Consider the following 22,401-nt stretch of genomic DNA (forward strand, 5'->3'; position numbering starts at 1 on the left):
CATGTAGCTGTCCAGCTCTCCCAGCACCTCAGTGGTAGATTTACCGCGAGTTCTTGGAGGGACCAGATGCTGTTTTACTCATTTGTGTATTCCTAGTAGTTAGTTAGCACGGCACTGTGGGGAGCTGCCTGACAAACTTTTGTTAGATTCCAGGGTAGTTCTCTGAGAAGATGTAGGGGGACTCTGGCCTCTGCCTTAAAACCCTATTCAACTTGAGACGGGGCTTTCCTGAACCAAACCTTCGTGTGTCCCCCTTGTCATAGTTGGGAGATGACTCTTTGGACAATCTCCCCCTCCTCCCACCAAAGCAGTGGTTAACCTAGGAGTACTTTTTATTTCTGCCCTAATCTCAAATTTAAACCAAAAGCAGTCTCTCCCTGTCCCCACATACATGCACCTGAAAATAGGCCAAATGACTTTATTGAGTCATCTGCATACCGAGATTTCAACATTGGGCATAAATACCACCAACGAACCATTTCCACACCGGGAAGAGAAAACAAATACAATGACACAGCCCCAAATTGAAAACAAAGCAAAATTTATTGCATGTGAAAAGCAATCACATGGAAATTAAGGGTCAGGAACCATGAAAATACATATTTCGCATATTTTCTGTCCTGTTCCAGCGTAGGATCACTCACTCTTCGCTCTCATGGACCACCATCTGGGGAGAAAGTGGGCATCTTGAGTTCTGTCAGATGGCAGAGCCGCATTTCCGGCCGCGCCCCCTCCCAGCGAGCATCTGGGGTTGCTTGCTTGTCTGTTTCAGCGGGACACGGGATATTCCTAGGATCGCAGGCGGATACACGAGTGCAGACGTGGCGGCAGTCACCCCACAGCCTGAGAGCCTGGTCCTCAGAATAGCCCAGGGATCTAGGAACCTACACCTACAGTGGGCGCAGAGACGGTGGGCGGCCGGCAGAGGGCGCCCGAGCCCACGCAGGAACCGCTCGCTGCTTTTCAGGACGGTGTTCTACTGGGACTCACAGACCGGGGTTTAGCCGGGCTCTACGCCAGCTACGTGGCTTTAAGCAAATCCTTTCCTTTCCTGAGCCCGAGACTGACCAGTTCTAAAGTCGAAGGTTCTCCAAGGTCCCGTCCATCACGGCGCGTTCCTCCCCGGGGGGGCCGCACCTCCCGCTGCGTCGCCCTCCCCACCCAGTGCCGCAGGGCCACCTACTCGGCTGGAGGTGAAGTCTCTGGTCTTCGCGCGGAGCTTATTGACTTGAGATTCGGCAATATCGGCCCGTTCTTCAGCCTCCTCCAGCTCATGCTGAGCTTTCCGGAACTTGGTGAGATGAGCGTTGGCTTGTTCATCCTAAAAGCAAAGAGCCGGGGCGGGTACGATCAGCGAGCGCCTCTCTGGGGCTCGCAGGGGGAAACAGGCCAGGCGCTGTGCTGGGGTCCTGTGGACTTACAGCCTCCTCGGCCTGCCTCTTGTAGGACTTGACCTTCACTTGAAGTTTGTCCACCAGATCCTGTAATCTCACCACGTTCTTCCTGTCCTCTTCGCACTGAAAGAGAGAACATGGGACAGACTTAGCCAGGGGCCGGCAGGGATGCAAGAGGTCCCAGTTCTCTCTGGGGCTAAAGGATTTCTCCCTGTTTTCTGGAGAGAGGACCCGGGATGGTGTTCGCACTTCACAGAGGAAATGCCCGTGGGGTTTCTTTCCACTTGCCTGGTAAGTTAACTCCTTGACCCGCCGCTCATACTTCCTCAGGCCCTTGACAGACTCGGTGTTCTTCTTCTGCTCCCCTTCAAGCTCAAACTCCAGCTCTCGGATCTGGGGGAACGTGTGTAAATTAGTCTGGGGCTGGAGTACGAACGGGAGAGGCCAGAAAGCTCTGTGTAGGCTGGGGCCTGTCCTGCAAGTACCCGCGCCTCCAGCTTCTGGATCTGCTTCTTCCCGCCCTTCAGGGCCAGCTGCTCAGCCTCGTCCAGGCGGTGCTGCAGGTCCTTCACCGTCTGCTCCAGGTTCTTCTTCATCCGCTCCAGGTGGGCGCTGGTGTCCTGCTCCTTCTTCAGCTCCTCAGCCATCATGGCCGCCTGAAAAGCACATCATCCCACTCAGATGCAGACCAAGGTCAAGTGCTTGGAGCTGTTGAAATCTGGGTACCCGGAGGACCAGAGCCATGCTGATGACAAAGGACAATAGGTAACGGGATGACTGAGCCCACTGTTCCACCATGGGATCTGAGAAGAGCTGCACCAGGCATGTAGCATAAACTAAGACGTGAAACCTTCAAGGGCTGGATGGGAAATAGTTTCTTCCCTTTCTTAAACTGGCCTCCTTGGGACCTCCCTAGCTCCAAGGAGATTCCTTCTTTCCTTATCACCATTATCACCAACCCGTGACTTAGAGAATTCTGAGTTCATAACCTAGCATCACGGGTGTGGGGTAATGGGGCTAAGGGAAGGCCTCTAGGGAACTGGGGGTGCCTGAGCAAGCAGGGAGGAATCGTCACGAGGTTGTGCCCTCCATCGAGCAGCAGGTGGCGCTGTGGGGGCCACGAGCCCAGAACCAAGGCCTCTGGAGCAGGAAGGCTGGGTGCCTGTGGGAGGGAAGCCAGCTTCCTGTAAGGTGACATTTGGTGGGATCCTGACGTTTGAGGGTCTCATTTTTATATTCGGAATCAGTCATACGTTGAAGGAAAGAAGAGCATACCTCTCCAAGGGCATAAGAAAGGAATATAATTCCTTCTGGTCTTTTTTTATCCACACTCCCTTATTTCTCATGTCCACTATTTAAACGTGCGGGAGGAGACATACTGACTGTCCGGGGAGGTGGGGAGTGCTTCTGGAGCAGAACTCACACCACATGTGCCCTGGGAAGGCCCCACCCTGTCTAATGGGTTGGAGAGGAAGGGGGCTTGGATGAAATGCAATCCTGGCAGCCACGCAGGGCAGGGAGGAGCCTCACGTCCGTGATGGCCTTCTTCGCTTTCTCTTCAGCGCTCCTCGCGTCCCTGCTGGCATCCTCCACCTCGCTCTGGAGCTGCAGGAGGTCTGTCTCCAGCTTCTTCTTGGTGTGGATGAGACTGGTGTTCTGGGACGGGAGGAGGGGGTTTAGCCAGGCGCGCCCGAGCGCAGGGGCCCCGCACCGCCCCCCTCCCCTCCCCCACCTGGGTGTGCAGGAGCTGGACGCGCTCGCTGGTGTCCAGGAGCTCCTGCTCCGCTGTCTTCCTGCTCCTCTCCGTCTGCTCCAGGGTGGCCCGCAGCTCCTCGATCTCGGCCTGCAGCAGGTTGGCTCTGCGCTCCACGATCGCCAGCTGCTCCTTCAGGTCCTCCTGGCCCCGGAGAGCATCATCCAGGTGGAGTTGGGTATCCTGGCCAGACAGTAACAGAAACGTCCGGCTGAAGTTGAGGCCTGAGGACCATGAGCCCAGGCGAGAGCTGGCGTGTCTGAGAATGGGAGAGGTTTCCCACCGGGAGTGCGCAAACCTTCAGCTGCCCCTGGACGCTCCGGAGGTGTTTGAGGGTCTCTGCGGCCTGGCGGTTGGCGTGGCTCAGCTGGATCTCGATTTCGTTCAGGTCCCCCTCCATCTTCTTCTTGATCCTGATGGCCTCGTTCCGGCTCCGCACCTCGGCGTCCAGGGCGCTCTGCATCGTCTCTACTGCTCTCTGGTAGTTCCTCTTCAGCTGCTCGATCTCTTCGTCTTTCTCGGCCACCTTTCTATCGATTTCTGATTTCACTTGTGAGAGTTCCAGCTGGATTCGGAGGATCTTGGCCTCTTCATGCTCAAGAGCGGCCTTTGAAGAACAAGAACAAGACAGAAATGGTACCAGTGATGGGAGAGAGCCTGCTACGCTACTCTTTGGGGCAAAAAAACCTCCAATAGAATGTTTGTAATTCTAACTCTGCAATATTCAAAACTCTTTTTTAAAAAATCCCTAACTTACCTTCAGTGCAGAAATAAGATGTTTCATTGCACTTTGTTTTTATTATACTATCAAACAATAACATTTAAATCATCACATTTCTTAGGCGCTTAAGGCACTTTATAGATATTTTGAATTCATCTAAGATTTTTGTAAAATCTCATTTTTAGACCTATTTTAACATCATGATTTTCTCCAGTAAGTTCAAGATAATTCACAGGTATTCACAGGTATTAGTTCATGCAAGTTGATAGGAAAGGGGCCGGCGTTAGGACTGTGACTTTACAGACCCAGATCGGGGCCGCCTGGCCTCCCAAGCTGGAGCCCCACCATCATAGTCTCTGTTCCAGGCCAGTGCCTCGCCGGCGTTCTGCTCACCTCTGCTTCCTCGAGGGCCAGCTGGATATCAGCCTTTTCCAGCTCGATCTGCTTTCTTGATTTCTCCAGTTCATGGATGGTTTTACCGTTTTCGGCAATTTGTTCTGTGAGATCGGCTATCTCCTCTGCAAAGAAAGAGGTTTGGTTGCCTCGGAACGTTCTCCGTGCAGTTTTCCAGGCAGAGTAAGCACCAACCGAATGCTTTTAACTAGTTTATCATAGTTCTAAGGATGCTGTTTCCTAGAGATAAGATACTGTATATAGAGAGACTCAGAAACAACCCCTCGGATCTGAACACTCCCTGTGTGTGCAGTAACGGATTCTCGTGTAGGGGTTTGGGTCCTGCAGTCACGGACCTCCAGCCCCACGCTCTGGCAATAGCATGAAGCAGGATTTCAGACAAATTGCTTACGCTCTAAATTCTTATTTTCCCGTTTCACAGTTTCAAGTTGATCTAAGGCTTCTTCATAGGCATTTTTCAGTTTGAAGAGCTCAGTACTCAGGGAGCGGGATTCCTTCAGAGATGCCTCCAGCTCTGCCTGGCTCTCCTCACACTTGGTTTTCCATTCAGCGAGCACCTGCAGCACCGGGGAGGAAGGCGGCACCTCTGTTGACGAGCGCCTCTCAGCTAGTTTCTATCTAAGTACGCCCGCGAGGGGGAGCAGTCTGGGAGCTGGGGCCGCCTCTGCCATGTCGCTTGCCTAGCCCCTTGTTCCTGACTGCTGGCTAACCAAGATTTCCAGATCAGTCACTGGTCAGTAACAACTGCCCTCGATGAAAAGCAAGTGGATCCTTTGAGAAGGAATTAGCTGGGCCGAACTGCCCTTTCCCAATATGAAAACGGCCCTGTACTTCTAAGTATTTCATTAAAACTTTGTTTCAAAGCAACCTTACCTGTCATACTGAAGGGGACGCTGTCACAAAGCCTCGCAGTGGGACCCGAGTTGGATTCCCACATCAGCCCCCCAGACAGACCAGCCGTGTGGGGGTACAAAAACGCTCGGGACTGGACAGCACTGGAGGCGGTGGCTTGTTTCCACTGACAGTGTTTGAAAGGGACCCCCCCCCCCCCCGCATCCCACTCCCGTTCTGTTTCAGGGGCTTGCCTGAGGTCACACTGCTACTGGGGCAGTCAGGTACCACCAGGTACCCCTGTGTCACGGTGCTCAGCTGGCATGGAGCTCACCCCACACCTTGTCAAAGTTCCTCTGCTTCTTGTCCAGAGCGGCAGCCAGGGAGTTGGCTCTGTCCACATCGCCCATCAGGTCCTCCACCTCTGCTTGCAGCCTCTGCCTGGTCTTCTCCAGGGAAGCGCACTTAGCGTTCACCGCCTCAACCTGCTCCTCGGAATCCTGAAGGCGCTGAGCGAGCTTTTTCCTTGAAGAATGTGAAAGAGAAGCAGATGCTTTAAGTTTCAATCCTCCTGAACATCACTATTCACCAAGTTGGAATCACTAATTTATGTGATTCAAACGCCGATTTCCTTTCATAAGCCCAGGAGAACTTCCTGTCTGCTAAAAACCAGTGACCAATAACCTGCCTTTTCTCTAACCAAGGTCAAAGTCGTTTGTCTCAATGAAATGTGCTAACACCGGCTCCCTCTACTGGCAGAGAACTGCCTTAAAAGACATAGAAGGTGGGGAAACATCGTAACAAATTCACTCGCGAGTAGTTCTAAAGTCGGTGCCTTCTGTCACTTGATCATCTAGGAGTTCTGTTTCTTCTGAAGACAGATAGGGTTGTGTACTTGGCCTCCTCCAGCTCCTCCGTGCGCTGGATGGCGTCCGTCTCGTATTTGGTCCTCCACTGGGCCACCTCACTGTTGGCCTTGGACAGCGCCCTCTGCATCTCAGCCTTGGCTTCCTGCTCCTCCTCATACTGTTCCCGCAGCAGGTCACAGTCGTGGCGGGAGGACTGCAGGGCGTGGGCCAGGGCGCTCTTGGCCTGCAAAAGTCAGGACAGAGGAGAGGCCCCAGTGGATGACCATTTTAGTGCCGTGTGCGTGATGCAATCCAAGTGTGCTCCCGCTGTCATCACCTATGAGTAGAGCTGCCTTTTGTTTCTGCAGGTGGTACTGGAAGGCTAGGTCGGGGAGCACTCCCTCTGCGGACGTACCTTGCTCTCTTCCTCCAACTGCCTCTTGAGCTCTTCTACTTGCTGGGTAAATGCTTGCTTGCTTCTGGAAAGCTGCGATACTATGCTCTCCTTTTCTTCCAGTTGACGACTCAGCTCACCTGCGTCCAGAAGGGAAATACTTTCACTTCATTCACTCACTCACCAGGTTCCTACTGTATGTAAGGCACTGTGCTGAGATCTGGGGAGAGAGTAAATTACAAGGTGTGGTCCTTTCTTGGGGGTGAAGGGATGTGTCCGTGAAGAGGAAACTGAAAGCACACCCTGGTGAGATACTGTTGTAAAATTCCAGAAGCGTGGAGTAACTTTTGTCCATAAAACTTAAGAAGAATTGTAAACCAAAACCTCACCACCTAAACACTCCCATCAGACCTTTCAGTGGCTGGCGCTTCCAGCAGCTTGCTGATTTATCACTGGGGGAAATACTGCATCTCTTCGCTGCGTTCCTTAGGACTTCTAGCTTCAGTAGTTTGAAGCTGGATTTTTGGGTGGCTACGGTGGTTCTGGTTTATATGCTTACGTAGAGGCAGGAGAAAAAGAAGGTGGGGGAGAGGCCTTCGGACTCCAGGGGTGAACTCCCAAGATCATGGCAGAAGTGGCCCCTGAACTTCTTTTTGTCACTGTCTCGGTCGAGCTGCTACAAAGGACTGGTTCACCTGTGATGATGGGCTAGAGGACCAGCGCGGGGGGAGCCACGTTTTCTAGGTGGAAGTCCCGGATAATGTTCCCCTGTATTTTTATCACACACCAAGAGCCTATACAAATTGGCCGTGTTTCTTTCTTTACTGTTTAAAATGCTCCATTGCAGACAACGAATCTGCATTAATGTGCAGCGAGAAGTAGAAAAGCCATGGGACTTGGTTCCTATCCCACTTCTGCCCTCTAGGTTCTTTTTGAGGCAGGGTTACATTAATTTTGAAAGCGCTTGAAGCAGGTGGTGTTTTGGGTCCCTCCTCATTCCAGTCCATGTCTCTCTCCTTCTTACTGAACTTTCAGTGCTCTCCTCCTTTGGGACATTCTAAATGGCGCTTTCGTGGGTTATTCTGATTGCCTCTCTCCTGAAAATCTGCTTCCCTAGAAATCCTCCCCCAAACAAACCCTGCCTTTCGTTCTGACCAGTTGCCCTCTGTGGGTGTCCAGGAGGCACCGCCCCCGCCGTTTCCCGGCGCTCACCGGCCTCCGTCTGCAGACGTGCCTTCTGTGCGGTCAGTTCGCTCAGGCTCCTCTGACATTCCTCGTTCTTGCCCCTGGCCTCGCTTAACTGATCCTCCAGAGTGCGGCAGATTTTCTCCAGATTCGCCTGCAGGGTTGAGAAGGGGGAGGAAGCTGAGTCAGCGATCAGGTGGGAAGGACGCAGGGTCCCCCTCACCTGAGGACGAGGCACCCCCCCACCCCGCACCTTGGACTTGGACACGCTCTCCACGTTGCTGCCGAGGTCGTCGAGCTCCAGCTTGAACTCACTCTTCTCCTTCTCCAGCTTCTGCTTGACCCTCTGCAGGTTGTCAATCTGCTCCCCCAGCTCGGCCACACTGTCCGCGTGCTTCTTCCTCAGCGTGGCCGCCGTGGCCTCGTGCTGCAGGGTGGCCTCCTCCAGGTCCCGGCGCAGCTTCAGGAACTCGGCCTCCCGCTTCTTGTTGAGCTCTATCTGGGTGGATGTGACGCCGCCCGCCTCCTCCAGCCGCTCGCTGATCTCCTCCAGCTCCCGGGAGAGGTCCGAGCGCTGCTTCTCAGCTTTGGCGCGGGAGGCCCGCTCTGCCTCGATCTCCTCCTCCAGCTCCTCGATGCGGGCCTGTGAGGGCAGGCCGCCCCACGACACTCCTGACTTCCAGTGTTAACACCAGGCTAGTTTCCCCTCCCATTAGACAAACCGCTCTCGGACTGCTCCGCGAACGATACCAATGCTGCAAATTTCCTCTGACACGAGTTTTTCCTGCCTCGACACAGGCATTACCCCTGCAGCGGCCACCCAGGATATAGTCCATTCCAACTGCACGTGGACTTGAAATACTTCAATTATGTGCTTTGTCAGCAGTTACGGAAAAACTGTTCATCACTACTGTGTCAGCCTAGCAGAAAGGAGACCCACGGTCCTGCCCGCTTTGCTCTAATGACGTGCAATAGACACCCCCCACCCACTGTACGTGACCACGTGTGAAAGAAAAGTCCCAAACGCCTCCTACCTGTAGTTCTTTGATTTTCTTCTGAAACTGCAGGCCCAGAGTCTGCTCATCTTCTACTTTGCTTTGCAGCTGACTGTACTCGAAATCCTTCCTGTGAAGGGAAATGCAGAACGTGTGAAGACCAAATACCCGGGAATTGGAAAGCTGAACTCGGTGGTTTCGGGCCGCACTTCTTGAGCCTTTCATCCAGCTGTTGCTTGTCATTCTCCAGATCCAATATGGACTCGTGGGCAAGCTTCAGGTCTCCCTCAAGCTTCCTTTTGTTCCTTTCCAGGTCTACACGAAGCTTCTTTTCTTGTTCTAGGGAGCTTTCCAGCTGCAAAAGGCACCGTTTCCTTTTGAGAACAAATGCTTTGCACCAGAGGGTTCTCGGGGGCTCTTCCCACCCTGAGGCCCAGGCCTCCCGACTAGCATCCTTTACTCACGTCATCCACCTGCTGTTCCAGTTTACTCTTGATTTTGCTCAAGGAATTGACTTTGTCTTCTTCAGCCTGGAGGTCATCCAGGGTCTGCTGGTGGGCCTCTTGGAGGGCTTTCTTCTCCCTGGTTAACTTTGCAATGGTTTCATCCAAACCAGCGAGTTCCTCAGTAAGGTTTTTAACCTAAGAAGAAGCCACAGGCAATTATAAGAAGAGATCAAGTCAGGTTTGCATTGACCACATCAAGCTGGAAGGGCCCACAGAGAGTGTACCACCTTGTTCTCTGTGGCATGTTTCTCCTTCTCAACCTTGGCCAGTGTCAGCTCAAGGTCATCTATGTCTTTCTTCAGTTCCGAACATTCGTCCTCCAGTTTCCTCTTCTTGGCCGTCAGCTCAGCATTGATCTCTTCCTCATCCTCAGCTCTCTCAGTCACCTCCTTGATCTTTGCCTCCAGCTGGAACTTGGCTTTGATCAGTTGATCACATCTTTCCTCTGCATCCAACAAGTTTTCACTTTCCTTAAAAAAAGAAAAAAATACATCATTTCCTTTAATGGTTAAAAGATTTGTGACATTCCAGTATTTTGTTATATATGAAGTCCTTTACGAAGAATTGCAACTAAAAAGCAAAACTCCCACCAGAAGTCGTTTTCTTAAATAATCAAATCTAGAAGGAAAGTTTTAAAAAAATTCCTAAACACCTACAGCTTGTACTTGGAGCTGCAGGTCATTCTTCTCTTGTACTAGAGTCACCAGTTTTTCCTCCAATTCCTTCCTTTTGGCTTCTGACTTGGCGAGTTCATCTTTAGTTTTCTGGAACTCTTCCTTCATGGTGGCCATCTCCTTCTCAGTTTCTGCGCTCTTGAGAAGGGGCTTGATCTTGAAGAAGAGTTTCATCCAGGGCCAGTGCTTGACGTTCATGAAGGCTCGGATGTTGTACTGGATGCAGAAGATGGACTCCCTAAAAAACAAAACATCAGTGTTTTTCTAAGAGAGACTCCCCACTTCTCCCGAAGAGCTCAGGTCTGAGCACAGACCCCGCTCGACCTTCTCTGCACCATCTTCTGGAATTCCACGCGCATGAGGAACCCTCTGCACACAGCTTGCGTCCGGGTGATCAGCTTGGCCAGGCGGTCATCCCGCATTTCCTCCAGGGTTCCCAGCAAGCCAGCCTTGAAGAACACCTTGAGGGGAGAAGGATGACTTGAGTCAGTTTTCCGGAGAAGTCTAACGGGGACCACCCGCCAACATCTGTCAGAGCTGATGCAGTACCTTGGTGTGTCCAAACTTGTACTGAGTGTGATCAATGTCGATGGATGCCAGCAGCTTTTCACACGCCTTCTTGCTGTCGATGAACTGCCCCTCAGGGATGGCGCTGGCATTCAGCACTCGGTATCTGCCGTTGTGGACACAGAAACATCGTAGACCATTAGCAAAGACGTGAACTTTGGAAACCAGTTCAGGTCTCTCTTCCAAGAGGCAAGAAGGCCAAGGTCCAGAGAGAGAAGGAAGCTTGCTCTTGGTCACAGGCCAGATAGTGGCCTAGAATCTAGGCCTACTGACTCTTAGGCCAGGTGTTTTTCTGACGTGTTGTATATCAGATAAGCTCCTGAGAAAATGTGGGAGAAACTGTATACCTTGGCCGAGTGGTAGGTTAATCATTCTACGTGGAGTCCATAGCTGTTCTTTTGAAACGGGTCTTTTCATACCACTATTCCTCCCTCTCAAGTTCCAGCATTTACACATCTTCTCAAGAAGCAAATAGAACATTTTTATCACACACCTTTGTTTAAAATCCCCATAGAGAATCCTGTTTGGGAACCCCTTCCTGCAGATGCGGATACCTTCCAGGACACCATTACAGCGCAGCTGGTGCAGGACAAGGCTGTGCTCCATGGCCCCTGAGAAGAGAAGCAACAAATATCAGCTTCACACAGAACCTCCTAAAACCTGAGTGCCACCTTCAGAGCCAGCGGGTGTCTTACCTGGGGTTTTGGTTTCGTTGGGAATTATACAGCGCACAAAGTGAGGGTGGGTTGTTCTTAAATTTGACATCAGCTTGTTCAGGTTTTCCTAAAAGAAAAGGATTAAGTTTGATAGTGAGCCTACTATAGGCTTTTACAGACACGGAGATACATTGTAACAAAAAAGTAAGGTATGTATTTTAAATTTATCATAAATTCTAAGGAATAAAGGTATTATTTAACTTTTTCTTTTAATAATCTTTTGGCTAGAAGTGTAGGCAAATAACTGATATAACAGACTTTTGCTTCACAGTGAACCACCAGAGACTAACCAAGTACAAAATGCCTCTGAAAGCAACTCAAGAGGAGTATCCAGCTCCACTGGGCACCGGACATGCTACTGCCTGTGTCCTTCAGGCAAGTCGGAAAGTCTGTACTGAGGACTTGCCTCCCAGGCCGGCCGGCACACGCAGCTGATGTCATTTAAAGGGATAGTTCAGTTCTGGTCCTCCATTTATTAGACCTCATCTGTATATCATCATACTGCCACTCACCCTCCCTAAGTGACAGTAACCAGATTAAGGCCACATCACTGTTCTTGAGTGAGTCAAGTTTAGCATCTCTGCGTTGCTCGTTTTGAGATGACTTAAACCAATTACAAGCAAATAAATCTGTATCTTTCTTACCCTGAAAAGGGCAGAGACGGTCTGGAAGGAAGAGCCCTTTTTCTTGGCAGCTTTCTTCTTCCCACCGTCAGCTGAAAGAAAGAAAAGACGGCGTGTGCTGCTAGCAGAGCCGCTCCAGCCCCGTGGGCTGGTGGAGTGAAAAAGTGCGGGTCCAAGGCACCCCGTGGAGTCTGTTACCGTCTGCCGTGGCGAAGGTGGCGTAGAGGTGTGCCAGGAGCCTGTTGGAGGACTTCTGGTACAGGCCGACCACCGTCTCGTTCAGGGGGTCCTTGTTCTTCTCCAGCCAGCCCGAGACGCTGTAGTCCACGGTGCCCGCATAGTGGATCAGCGAGAAGTGGGCCTCGGCCCTGCCCTTGACCGCCTTGGGCTTCTGGAAGTTGCTCGACTTGCCCAGGTGCTGGTCATACAGCTTGTTCTTGAAGGAGGTGTCTGTGGCCTTGGGGAACATGCACTCCTCTTCCAGGATGGAGAAGATGCCCATCGGCTGGACCAAGGCAGAGTGCATACGGGGCGGGTATGAGCTGCAGTGTCAAGCAGCAGGTCGGCGAGGGGCGGCTGCTGAGTGCACACAGCAGGTACCTTCTCGATGAGCTCAATGCAGGCGGCCAGGTCCATCCCGAAGTCGATGAACTCCCACTCGATGCCCTCCTTCTTGTACTCCTCCTGCTCCAGCACGAACATGTGGTGGTTGAAGAACTGCTGCAGCTTCTCGTTGGTGAAGTTGATGCACAGCTGCTCCAGGCTGTTGTACTAACACCAAAACATAAGGTTCACATTGAAAAGTTAGACTTCTTTCAAAACCAAACACGCATCAGCCTTCCTCCTCATGGTCTTGGGCTCTCGCCAGCTCGTTTATGCTTTCAGGAATGGGCACACTCTTGGGCTCAGCGGAGACCACACGTCCTTGGAGTCTTCTCTGATTTCCAGCTGGAAGATGCTTCTCCTGAGTCCACGGTCGGGGCCTCTCCTGGGCGCTGGCCACGGCCTGCCTTAGCTGTAGTTGGTCTTCTGTGTGCCTTACGTACTTCTCGTTGTCCTCTACAAACTACAAGCTCAACTTTTTTTCACCTGCAAGTCTTATACCTGGCAGACATCAAACATATGCTTCGATGAATGGCTACGTGCTTCTAACCCAGAGCCAGTAGGATATTTATGTAAAACATCGCATGGTTGGCTTATTGTCAACTTCTTCTCTGTTTCTGGCTCTCCCTATTGTCAGTAATTGCATTTGATTTTTTGTTTTCTTTTATCCATTTGAGGATGTCTTTAAAATTCCACTTGACACAAGCCTTCCTCCCTCTTAAAATAATACAAACCCTTCCACGTTCTCTTCTACCTGATCCACCCTCCGTCTCGTTTTCCTCCAAGATGTGATGCTGGATGACGTGTGGGCTGCCTTGACATCTTGCCTATAGGATCACGAAAACCAGCCCCCAGCACAAAGCCAAACGAGTATAACACAAACCTCAAAGATCTCAAAGCCCGCGATGTCCAGGACGCCAATGAAGTGCTGTCTGGGCAGTTTGGTGTCCAGCTGCTGGTTGATGCGGGTGACCATCCACAGGAACAGCTTCTCGTAGACGGACTTGGAGAGGGCGTTCACGGCATGGTGCACCTGTGCAGAGGGGCCGGCCGGTGAGTCTGGAGGCAGCGGCCGTCGGGTGCTGCGTCCTTTCCCAGCCTGCGGCAGCCACTTACCTGGTCCACAGTCTGGCCCTTGGTAACATACTCGTTCCCAACTTTCACTCTGGGGAAGCACAAAGCTTTCAGGAGGTCCGAAGAGTTCAGGCCCATCAGATAGGCTGTCTTGTCAGCCACTGGCAGGAAAAGAAGGCTGATTACAAGGGAAACCCCTGATGCTTGGCAAAGCGGAAGAACCACTCTGAAAGTCATCCGGATGTTTCCATGCTCGGCTCAGCCCATCTTCATGTGTTTACATTCCGTGTCTCTAAACTGCTTACCTGTGGCCGGTGGGAGCTGAGTCACTCAGAGAATATGATAGATTTTATGAAAAGGCGGCACTGGGTTCCAGAAAACCCTGGTCACTCCTTACTGTATCTGAAGCAGGACCATTCTAGTGATTCAGCAGACGGGGCAGTAACCGTGCCTGTAGGCATCTGAGCCCTGAAGAGGTTCGCCTCTCTAGGCAGGAGGAGTAGTAAGCGCTTTCAAAAGAGGCCCTGAGGAGCTTCCCTGGTGGCGCAGTGGTTGAGAGTCCGCCTGCCGATGCAGGGGACTTGGGTTCATGCCCCGGTCCAGGAAGATCCCACATGCCGCGGAGTGGCTGGGCCTGTGCATTCGGAGCCTGTGCTCCGCAACGGGAGAGGCCACAACAGTGAGAGGCCCGTGTACCGCAAAAAAAAAAAAAAGAGGCCCCGAGCGACCTCAGCTGGACGCCCCCTGGCCCTGGCGCGCGGCCGCCGCAGTGACGTGGTACCTTCAGTGCCGTCTGGCTCTGCCTGCTCCTCCCGCTGCTTCTGCTTGAACTTCATGTTCCCGTAGTGCATCACGGCGCCTGTCAGCTTGTAGAGTCCACATTTCTCCTCCGGGGTGAAGCCCAGGATGTCAATGGCGCTCTGGCATCGGAGGACAGCACGTCAGCCGGTTGACCCCAGTGTTGGAGGAGCAGCCCCGCACCCACCCCTCCCCCCCGTCTGCTTACATCCGTAGCCAGCAGCTCCTCCGCATCGTCAATGCTGCCCACCAGGATCTCACCCTGGCTGATGAACGGGTAGTCATAAGGGTTGGTTGTAATAAGCAGCAGCTCTGCAACGATGACCATTTAGAGGAGGTCACATGGATGCAGAGAAAACATCCACTAGGGGCTTTCAGCTTGTGTCCTCAGCTGAGACTTTTGCTGCTGGGGCCCAGGCTGAGGGTAGAGTTAGAAATCTCTTAAACAGTCTCTCGATACTCAGGCTGTGGCTGAATATAAAGTCCAGGGAAGACTCTGCAGCCCGCCCAGGCCATGTAGGGTAAGAACCACAGAGAGAATATTGAAATTCTCTTGCTTTGCGTGCAAAGGGCGCAGATCCATGTCGGTGGGGAAAGGTTAATCGGGAAAACTGGCCAAGTGTGGGCCAGGACAGAGCCACGGGGAGGGAAGAACAGATCATTTGGTAGAATCAGTCTTTTCCAAAACCTGTTGAAAAGCTGCAGCCTATTTCCAGGCTTGGGCCAGAAGGCTGAGCAGACACAGCCAGGGAGCAAAGAAGGGCACGAGGCCCCTGTTAGGTGCGGGACAAAGGGCAGGGTGGACATCCACCAGCTGGTTGTTCATCTGATTTTGCGTTGGCCTCATAGCATTTGGTGAAATGTTGGTTTCTGTGCTAGAACACAAGGGGGCGCTAGAGGACCACTACATGCTTGGTCATTCGGCCAGTTTCTATAAACCAGAGCTGAATAAACCATGTGCCTCAGCCTTTTACTGTCCATTGGATTGCGTTTTTCAAATTGGCACGTCACTGTCAAAACAGCCGCATCCCATTTCTAAAGCAAGCTTCCTCTGCTGGCTGCCGAGTCACCTGTGCATACACACAACTCTCTTTGGTCCACTCACCCAAAAGCCGAAATGCCTCAGACCAACCCCTCTGGGGACGTCCTCACCTATGAGCTCGGGCTTCTTGTTGGAAAGAATCTGGTAGAAGATGTGGTAGCTCCTCTCAGCCTTCAGCTGGAAGGTTACTCTTGATTTTTCCAGCAGATCTAGGAACACAAACACAGGACTGTTTTCCAAACTGCTCCCCTGATGTCCCGAGACATCATCTGATCCCAGGGATCTACTTACACGTTTCAATATCTGCAGAGGCCAGCTTGCCCGTGGTACCAAAATGGATTCGGATGAACTTGCCCTGTGGGGGAAGGGAGACCAGGTGTACCGTGACTCCAGGTGTTCCTACCCATCTCCTGGGTAATGTGAACGGGAACCTTATTCCCCAGTAATTTGAAGTGAAGCATGTCCTCCTCTCCCTCTCCTCTTTCCGGTTGGCTGCGTCTCCCTTCTCCATCCCCTTGTTCCACACTGCCTCCAAACGCCACTCCCCTACCCTCCCACCCCCAAGACGGTCAACAAAGTAAGAGAGATTGTGTTCAAGATGCGAATCACACCATATCACTTCCCTCTTAAAGGATCCCTCAGTAGCTTCCTGAATGAAACCCAAACCCCTTCTCCTGGCCTAGAGACTCCGAGGCTCCAGGTCCCTCCCTACCATCCCTCCCCACCTCCCCTCATGCTGCCTGCCTCGCTGCAGCCCCTCTGAGGTCCCTTGACCCCGCCAGTCCCCTGTCCTCATCCTGTGGATCTTGGGCTTCCCTGCCAGCCCTGTCTAAAGGAGACCTGGCTCACAGTTACACTACCACACGCCCTCTTTACTGCACTGTCTACCAAAGAATCCTTGTCCCAGACTGTCTTGTTGATTGGTTTCCTCCTTTCGCGGTCCACCCCCAGGACTGCAGCCTCTTGGAAGCAGGGCCCTCGCCTACTTGCGGGCCTCAGAGGAGCTCCCAGCTTGAGCCGGTGCAAACTCACAAAGCGGGACGAGTTGTCGTTCCTCACGGTCTTGGCGTTCCCGAAGGCCTCCAGCAGCGGGTTGGCGCTGATGATCTGGTCTTCCAGAGTCCCCTGGAGCAGGGGGTCGGGGCAGGAAGAGCCGCACGCGACAGTGAGCTCCGCAGCGCCTGCTGCCTTTGCTCCTGCAGCCCCGGGTCGCCAGACCCTCCCTGCCTTGCTTTCCAACCTGGGGCCCAGCCAAAGCATCAGCACGCCTCACGCTTGCCATTCTTAGATTTGGCTCAAGCTGGGTGTCTTGACCTAAACCTCCTCACTTAACCCTTCAGCTCCTTGATTCTCCAGGTAGCTAGGTCATCGGTGTTCATTTCATACTGTTATATTTGTTTTGAAAGGCAAGTAGACACTACAGTTCTCTCCAGTTGGTGTGTGTGATTCTGGTGTATGTGAGCTGCTCCCAAACTGACTTTTTTCAGTGGAGCCTTAGAAGCTTGTTTTCTAGGCAATCACAGGAGCTGGTCCTGTAACATCAACCACATGCTGGGTCGTCTAGGAGAACTGGCTGTCCTGCGAGACTTTAGATCCTGGCCTGCTCTCCCTTCCTTGTGGAGGTGGGGTGTCGCCTCCCCGTGCCCCCTCGTTCTGAAGTTAAGACAAAGGTTGGCAGTGGAAGCAGAACAAGCCTTTCTCCTCTCCATACCCTCATTTTGGAGTCCTTCTTCTTGGCGAGGTCTCCAGTCGCTGCAATTGTTGCAAAGTACTGGATGACCCTTTTGGTGTTCACAGTCTTTCCTGCCCCGGATTCTCCGCTATTCAGAGCAGTCGAAAGAGAGAGAGACAGAGAAACAAGTTCCGTGAGTGTAAATTGGCCCCCTAAGATGTCACCCGAGCCACAGCAGACACACACTTCCCAACAAATGTGAGACCACTCGGAGAGGCAGGGGCCCCGGGGGAGACCGGCACGGCTGAGCGGGCTGGATGGGGAGCTCCAGCTTCCTGAGGCCTCACAGGCCTTCCTGCCCATCTCTCCCCAACGCCCAGCCCCACATAATTGCATCACAGACTTTGTTCTCGGTACTTTCTCATTAACAAAACAGAGCAAGTGGCATCTTCCTCTTCTGCACTGGGGACAAAAGGCCACAGCTATGAAAACACTCTACACCTTGGATACTTACGTGATCAGAATAGACTGGTTTTCACGATCTGCCAAAGGGAAAGATAAAATAGAGTTGAGAGCAATATAAAAAGAGCTTCCTCAACCTAAATGTCCATTGACAGAGGAATGGATAAAGAAGGTGTGGGCACTCTGGAATAGTACTCAGCCATACAAAAGAATGAAGTGTAATTTGCAGCAACACGGATGGACCTAGAGATTATCATACTAAGTGAGAAGTCAGACAGAGAAAGACAAATGTCATATGATACCACCTATGTGTGATTATGTGATACAAATGAACTTATGTATAAAACAGAAACAGACTCACATAGGTAGAAAACAAACCTATGGTTACCAAAGGGGAAAGGGGGTGGGGGAGGGATAAATGAGTTTGGGATTAGCAGATGCAAACGACTGTATATAAAATAAACAACAAGGTCCTACTGTATAGCACAGGGAGCTATATTCAGTATCCTATAATAAACCATAGTGGAAAAGAATCTGAAAAAGAATATATATATATATATATATATATATAACTGAATCACTTTGCTGTACACCAGAAACTAACACAACACTGTAAATCAACTATAGTCCAAGAAAAAAAATTGTAATAAAAAGAGCTTCCCAGTTTTCCGCCATGTCGCCAGCAGTCAGAGTTCACTGCACAGTTCACTTTCCCACTACCATCCTGTTTAGTCCTAGGTGGGAGCTTGAAGAGACTCCTCTTTGAGAATGAGGCCCGGAGAGGTTAAGCCCCCGCTTACAACCAGCCACGGGCTTCTCACTGTATTATGCTGAACCATATGAAATTGTCAGTCTTTGTTTTGGGCCCACAGAAATGTCAGTTTCGTATGCGGTAACCCATGCTTGCACTAAATCCAAACTTCTCACCAGGGCCTGCAAGCCCCTAAAATCTGTGGCCTCTTTCGTCTTTTTTAAGCACCTCTACCCTCCTGTCCTTTGTATGGAGGCTGCACACTGGACGGGGCGGGTGCAGGATCGCATGGCAGCTTCCCTGAGCCCTCCCCCCGCCTCCAGGCTTCCTCCTTGGAAACCTACCTGTGAGCATGAACTGATACGCATTGTCAGAGATGGAGAAGATGTGGGGCGGGGCCTCCTGGCGCTTTTTGCCCCGGTAGCCCTCCACCACCTCGGGGTTGTACACCGGCAGCCACTTGTAAGGGTTGACAGTGACACAGAAGAGGCCCGAGTAGGTCTGGGGGAGCGTAAAAAGTATATATGTATGTATACACGGGTGTGTGCCTGTACACATAAAATCTTCTTTTTGTTATTTCACTTTTCTTTACGAGAAACTTGTAAAGGAGGCAAGATACGACTTCTCTTTATAGGTGAGGCAGCTGAGACTCAAGAGGGTTGTAACGGACCTCCCACCGCTGGTGGGTGCCGGCGCCAGGACCCCAGCCTCGGACCCACCTCGCCTGCCCCCGCCCCTCCTTCCAGCTGCTCTCCTCCTGCCCCGTTCATCTCTCACCTTCTCATCCTGCATCACTCTTGTCGCCCTTTCTTCTTTTCATTCCCCCTCTTTTGCTGAGCAGCTCAGTCAGCACCAGTCCTTCTAGAGCCCATCCCACCACAAGCAGCTCAGCCCCACCCCACCCCATCAGAGGTCCCGGGAACCCAGCAAACGCGGGCACTGACGTAGATCATCCAGGAGGTGTAGCGGTCCTTGAGGTTGTACAGCACGGCCGGTTCATTCAGGTGCGTCAGCATGGCCATGTCCTCGATCCGGTCGAACTTGGGGGGGTTCATCGCGTGCACGTCCTCTGGCTTCACCACCAGGGTCTGAAAGGGAAGAGGTACAGTGCACACCTGGGCTTCTCTGTGCGTTTTGCCCTGCAGCTATCTGTCTCCCACGCCCAGATCAGAAGAAGCAGGTGCTGGAGAAAACGCCCGTTTGACAGGGAGGGAGACAGGGCTGGGGGCGGCTTGAAGTGGTGGTGATGGAATGGGATTTGTTTCTGTTACTTCGGCTTTTGTTTTTTTTCCATCTCCGATGGGCCTGAGGTGAGGGAAGGATGCCAGAAATGAGAAGAGGGTCTCTGTGGGTGGGTGCGGGGATGGCGCAGGCGCGGGTGCCAGCGGGAACCTCTCAGCTCCGTGATGCCGGCTGGGCCGAAACCCAGCCCCAGCAGCTCATGGGTGTCTGCTGTCTACTCAGGGAACACGGCAGGCCCACTGGTGTTCCTGAGGCAGGTACCGAAGAGGAGGCCGGTGCCCAGAGTCAGCCGGCCTTCTGAGCGCTCTGGAAGCAGCCGTCAAGCCCCCACCCTGCATCTTGCCTATTCACCCCCTCTGGCCCTTGCTTGTGAAAGAGAACCAGCCCCGCTCCCTTTCTGGGGCGGGAGTGTTACAAGCCAGGAGGAGGAACCACGAGGCAGAGCGGTGGTTCCAGGCACTGGCAGGCGCCTTTGTGCTCCCCTCAAGAGAAGCCCCCTGCCCCAGTGCCCAGCGGGGCTGGAGGACCCTGGCATAGTGGGCGTGGAGCTCACCTTCCTCTCCCCTGCTCTGCCCTCACCTCCTTCCTGAGACCTCCTTTGAAGATGGTCATTTTCCCCACCCCGCCTCTGGGCAAGGCAGTGGAAAACCTGCCTTTAAGTAGAGATCCACTTAAACCACCCATGCCATCAGCCCTCCCTGTGAGGGTCTAGACGTCTTAGATTGTCATTCATCAGGTCTACCTTCCGTGTTTCCCTGTGGCTTCATAAGCCCGTTCTTAACTCCATCATCTGAAATGTACTGAGAGCTGCCCTCTGGAGCTCCAGTGCTTGCAAGCATCACAGGACAATTTCAGTGCCTTTTTCCTTCACATCCAACCCAATGACGCTATTTCCTTTACACTTCTCTTTTGGATACCACCCCCCCTGCCATTTTTTTTTTTTAACTTTTCTTAGAACATTTCCAGATTCTTCTGCTCTAGATTCCAGAGAGTAGTGAAGTCCAGAATTCCTCCCAGCATGCCCACAGTACCTGGGCCAGAATGTAGTGGGCTACACTGCTCATTGCCTTCATGATATGGGAAGGCTGCTATGTCACATTGAGCTTGTGGTCCACTAGGATCCTTTACTCGCTTTCCTTACTTCCTTAGATGGCTATTGCTAGAAGAACTAGGGGGAAACCTAGGCTACCAAAGGAGAGTGTTCTAACAGAGGTCCTCCTACTGTTGGACTCCCAACTCCACACCCCTGGGATGCACAGGGCTGGTCCCCTCTGACCTAGAGTGACACAAACATTAACGAAAGCACCCGAATATGGATTGTTTTGGCCAAACCACAACCAGGTGGTTCTCCCACCGTGCAACCTGAGGCCAGTGTTCACTCTGCTTCCTCCGAGGACACCTGGGACGCTAAGGCGGTGATGCCAGGTGAGGCATTCCGGTGCCAGAGCCACGTCTGGAGATGGCTGGGTATGGACCGGATGCACAGACTGGGCAGCCATGGGGAGCAGAGGCCTGGCCGGCCTGCAGAGGGTGTGGACGGGGCTTACCCTGTTGTCTTCGGTTTCCACCGTGACCTTCCCATCCTGGGTACTCTTAATTTTCCCCTTGGCGTATTCTTCCTTTGAGTCGACCACAAAGCAGTAGGTTTTGGCATCAAAAGGCTGGTTCTGAGCCTCGATCCTCTCCTTTTCTGACTTCCGGAGGAAGGGAGCGGCTATGCCGAACACTTCCATTTCGGTGCCGCTGCTCATGGTGTCGGCTGGAAGGCAAACCCACCAGGTGAGCCCTGCTGCCCCCAGGCTTCAGCCCTGCCCCGGAGGGAGCCCTTCAAGGCGGAGCCCCGGGAGCAAGGCTGCCCTCCATCGACCCCCAGGAAAATCAAATGCACACATATTTATTGAGCAGCTACTTTGTGCAAAGGGCACGGAGCGTATGCAATCCAAGCTCCCCCATTAGCCGGGGCTTGGACGGGCGAAGGGACCCTAGAGGCGGGTGCAGTTCTCAGGACTCACTTTCCTCTTCTGCAAAAACCCAGGTGTTGCTGAGGGAAGATTTAAAAATAAACACCATCAGAAATAAACGCCATTCTTCAAAGAGAGTGCGCTAAGTGGCACATAGCTGAGGAATTTGGGGACCTTTCTGGCTCAAGGTGGCTACCTCCTCACAGGAGGAAACCGGCTTTTGCTTTCTTCAGTTCTGTTTTGAGAACAGAAGCAGCATCTGACATCAGCATCTACTCAGAGCATCTCCCCAGGTGCTGCCTCCTCTCCACTCCGCTCCAGCCTAACCTGTCCTGGTCTAAGCTCTACAGGGCTCTCACCCTCCAGGCCATCGGAGGTGGGAGGAACTGGTAGCCTAGAGACCTCTGAGCCAAGGGACCCGACCGGCTTCCTCACCTGAGGGTCACACCCACGGGAGATCAGCGGACAACAGCAGTCGTGGGAAATCAGACCTGCAATAAATACGCAGAAAGCAAGCTCAGGACACGGGAGTGTCTGGGTCGGTTCTGAATCGGGTCCTGATGAACTAACCAAATAAGGATAAAGGACTAATAACTTAGAAAGAGTCTTACCCCAGAGACAAGCTGGAGGAGCAGATGGGACGTGACCCACAGGTGAGCCACGAAGGTAGGAAAAGCCCCCAACCGCCCCAAACCTGGCTCCTACCAGCCCAGCACGGCACCCTCCTCAGTCTGCAGTGCCTCCCATTCAGAACTGGGCAGGAAGGACAGAATCCCTGTTAAAAAGCCAGTGGTTCCAAGCCGGGATCAGGCCCCCTGTCTTCGGTGAACAGGGAGAAATCTCAGATTGGCCGACGGACACCCGCCAGGCATGCAGCACAGGTGGGGAAGGTGAGGGCAGGGTAGGCGGCGACCCCACTGGCCTCTGCACAGATCGGAGAGGCGAAGGGCAGGCCATGGCCCACGGAGCGTCGAGGGGAGAGCGGGCCGGAGGACGGTGCTGCAGGCAGCGGGGTGGGCCTTTGGGCCCGAGGCCCAGCTCCGCCTCTAACTAACCTTACCAAAGCCAGACAGGCCCGCACCAGGTGGCGTCCTCCAAGCCGCACTCGGAAAAGAGCCAGCGAGGGGTGCTGCGACTCTCCTCCACCCACAGAGCAGCTACAGAGGGGCTGCTGC

At 52.8% G+C, this 22,401-nt stretch overlaps 1 protein-coding gene across 1 annotated transcript; it reads right to left on the minus strand.

The window, feature by feature from the left end:
• Positions 1–579: 579 nt before the first annotated feature.
• On the minus strand, positions 580–21,016 carry LOC115855812 (myosin-3). The gene is made up of 39 exons (XM_030861396.2): positions 20,813–21,016; positions 18,968–19,111; positions 18,368–18,524; positions 17,325–17,352; positions 16,850–16,958; positions 16,171–16,263; positions 15,430–15,493; positions 15,249–15,347; positions 14,305–14,408; positions 14,080–14,218; positions 13,341–13,459; positions 13,108–13,257; positions 12,222–12,392; positions 11,820–12,126; positions 11,643–11,713; positions 10,978–11,065; positions 10,776–10,893; positions 10,265–10,388; positions 10,040–10,176; positions 9,698–9,953; positions 9,269–9,511; positions 9,000–9,176; positions 8,745–8,890; positions 8,575–8,665; positions 7,794–8,183; positions 7,568–7,694; positions 6,377–6,495; positions 6,009–6,205; positions 5,455–5,638; positions 4,674–4,839; positions 4,262–4,386; positions 3,446–3,754; positions 3,127–3,330; positions 2,925–3,050; positions 1,880–2,050; positions 1,683–1,787; positions 1,422–1,517; positions 1,184–1,321; positions 580–667 (listed from the first exon to the last, which is right to left on the minus strand). The coding sequence occupies exons 1-39, from the start codon at positions 21,014–21,016 to the stop codon at positions 641–643; spliced, it is 5,823 nt and encodes a 1,940-aa protein (XP_030717256.1). The 3' UTR covers positions 580–640.
• Between the last annotated feature and the right edge of the window lie 1,385 nt (positions 21,017–22,401).

The sequence above is a fragment of the Globicephala melas genome, chromosome 20, assembly GCF_963455315.2.
Source record: "Globicephala melas chromosome 20, mGloMel1.2, whole genome shotgun sequence".
Taxonomy (NCBI): domain Eukaryota; kingdom Metazoa; phylum Chordata; class Mammalia; order Artiodactyla; family Delphinidae; genus Globicephala; species Globicephala melas.

Bases quoted from the DNA above. Each gene is read 5' to 3' on its own strand.
- LOC115855812 (XM_030861396.2), bottom strand. From the start codon at position 21,016: ATGAGCAGCGGCACCGAAATGGAAGTGTTCGGCATAGCCGCTCCCTTC. The intron at 14,409-15,248 runs GTGAGGACGTCC...TCATCGTTGCAG, and splicing joins CAAGAAGCCCGAGCTCATAG to AGCTGCTGCTTATTACAACC. The intron at 12,127-12,221 runs GTACCTGCTGTG...GCCTTGGTCCAG, and splicing joins GCATTGAGCTCATCGAGAAG to CCGATGGGCATCTTCTCCAT.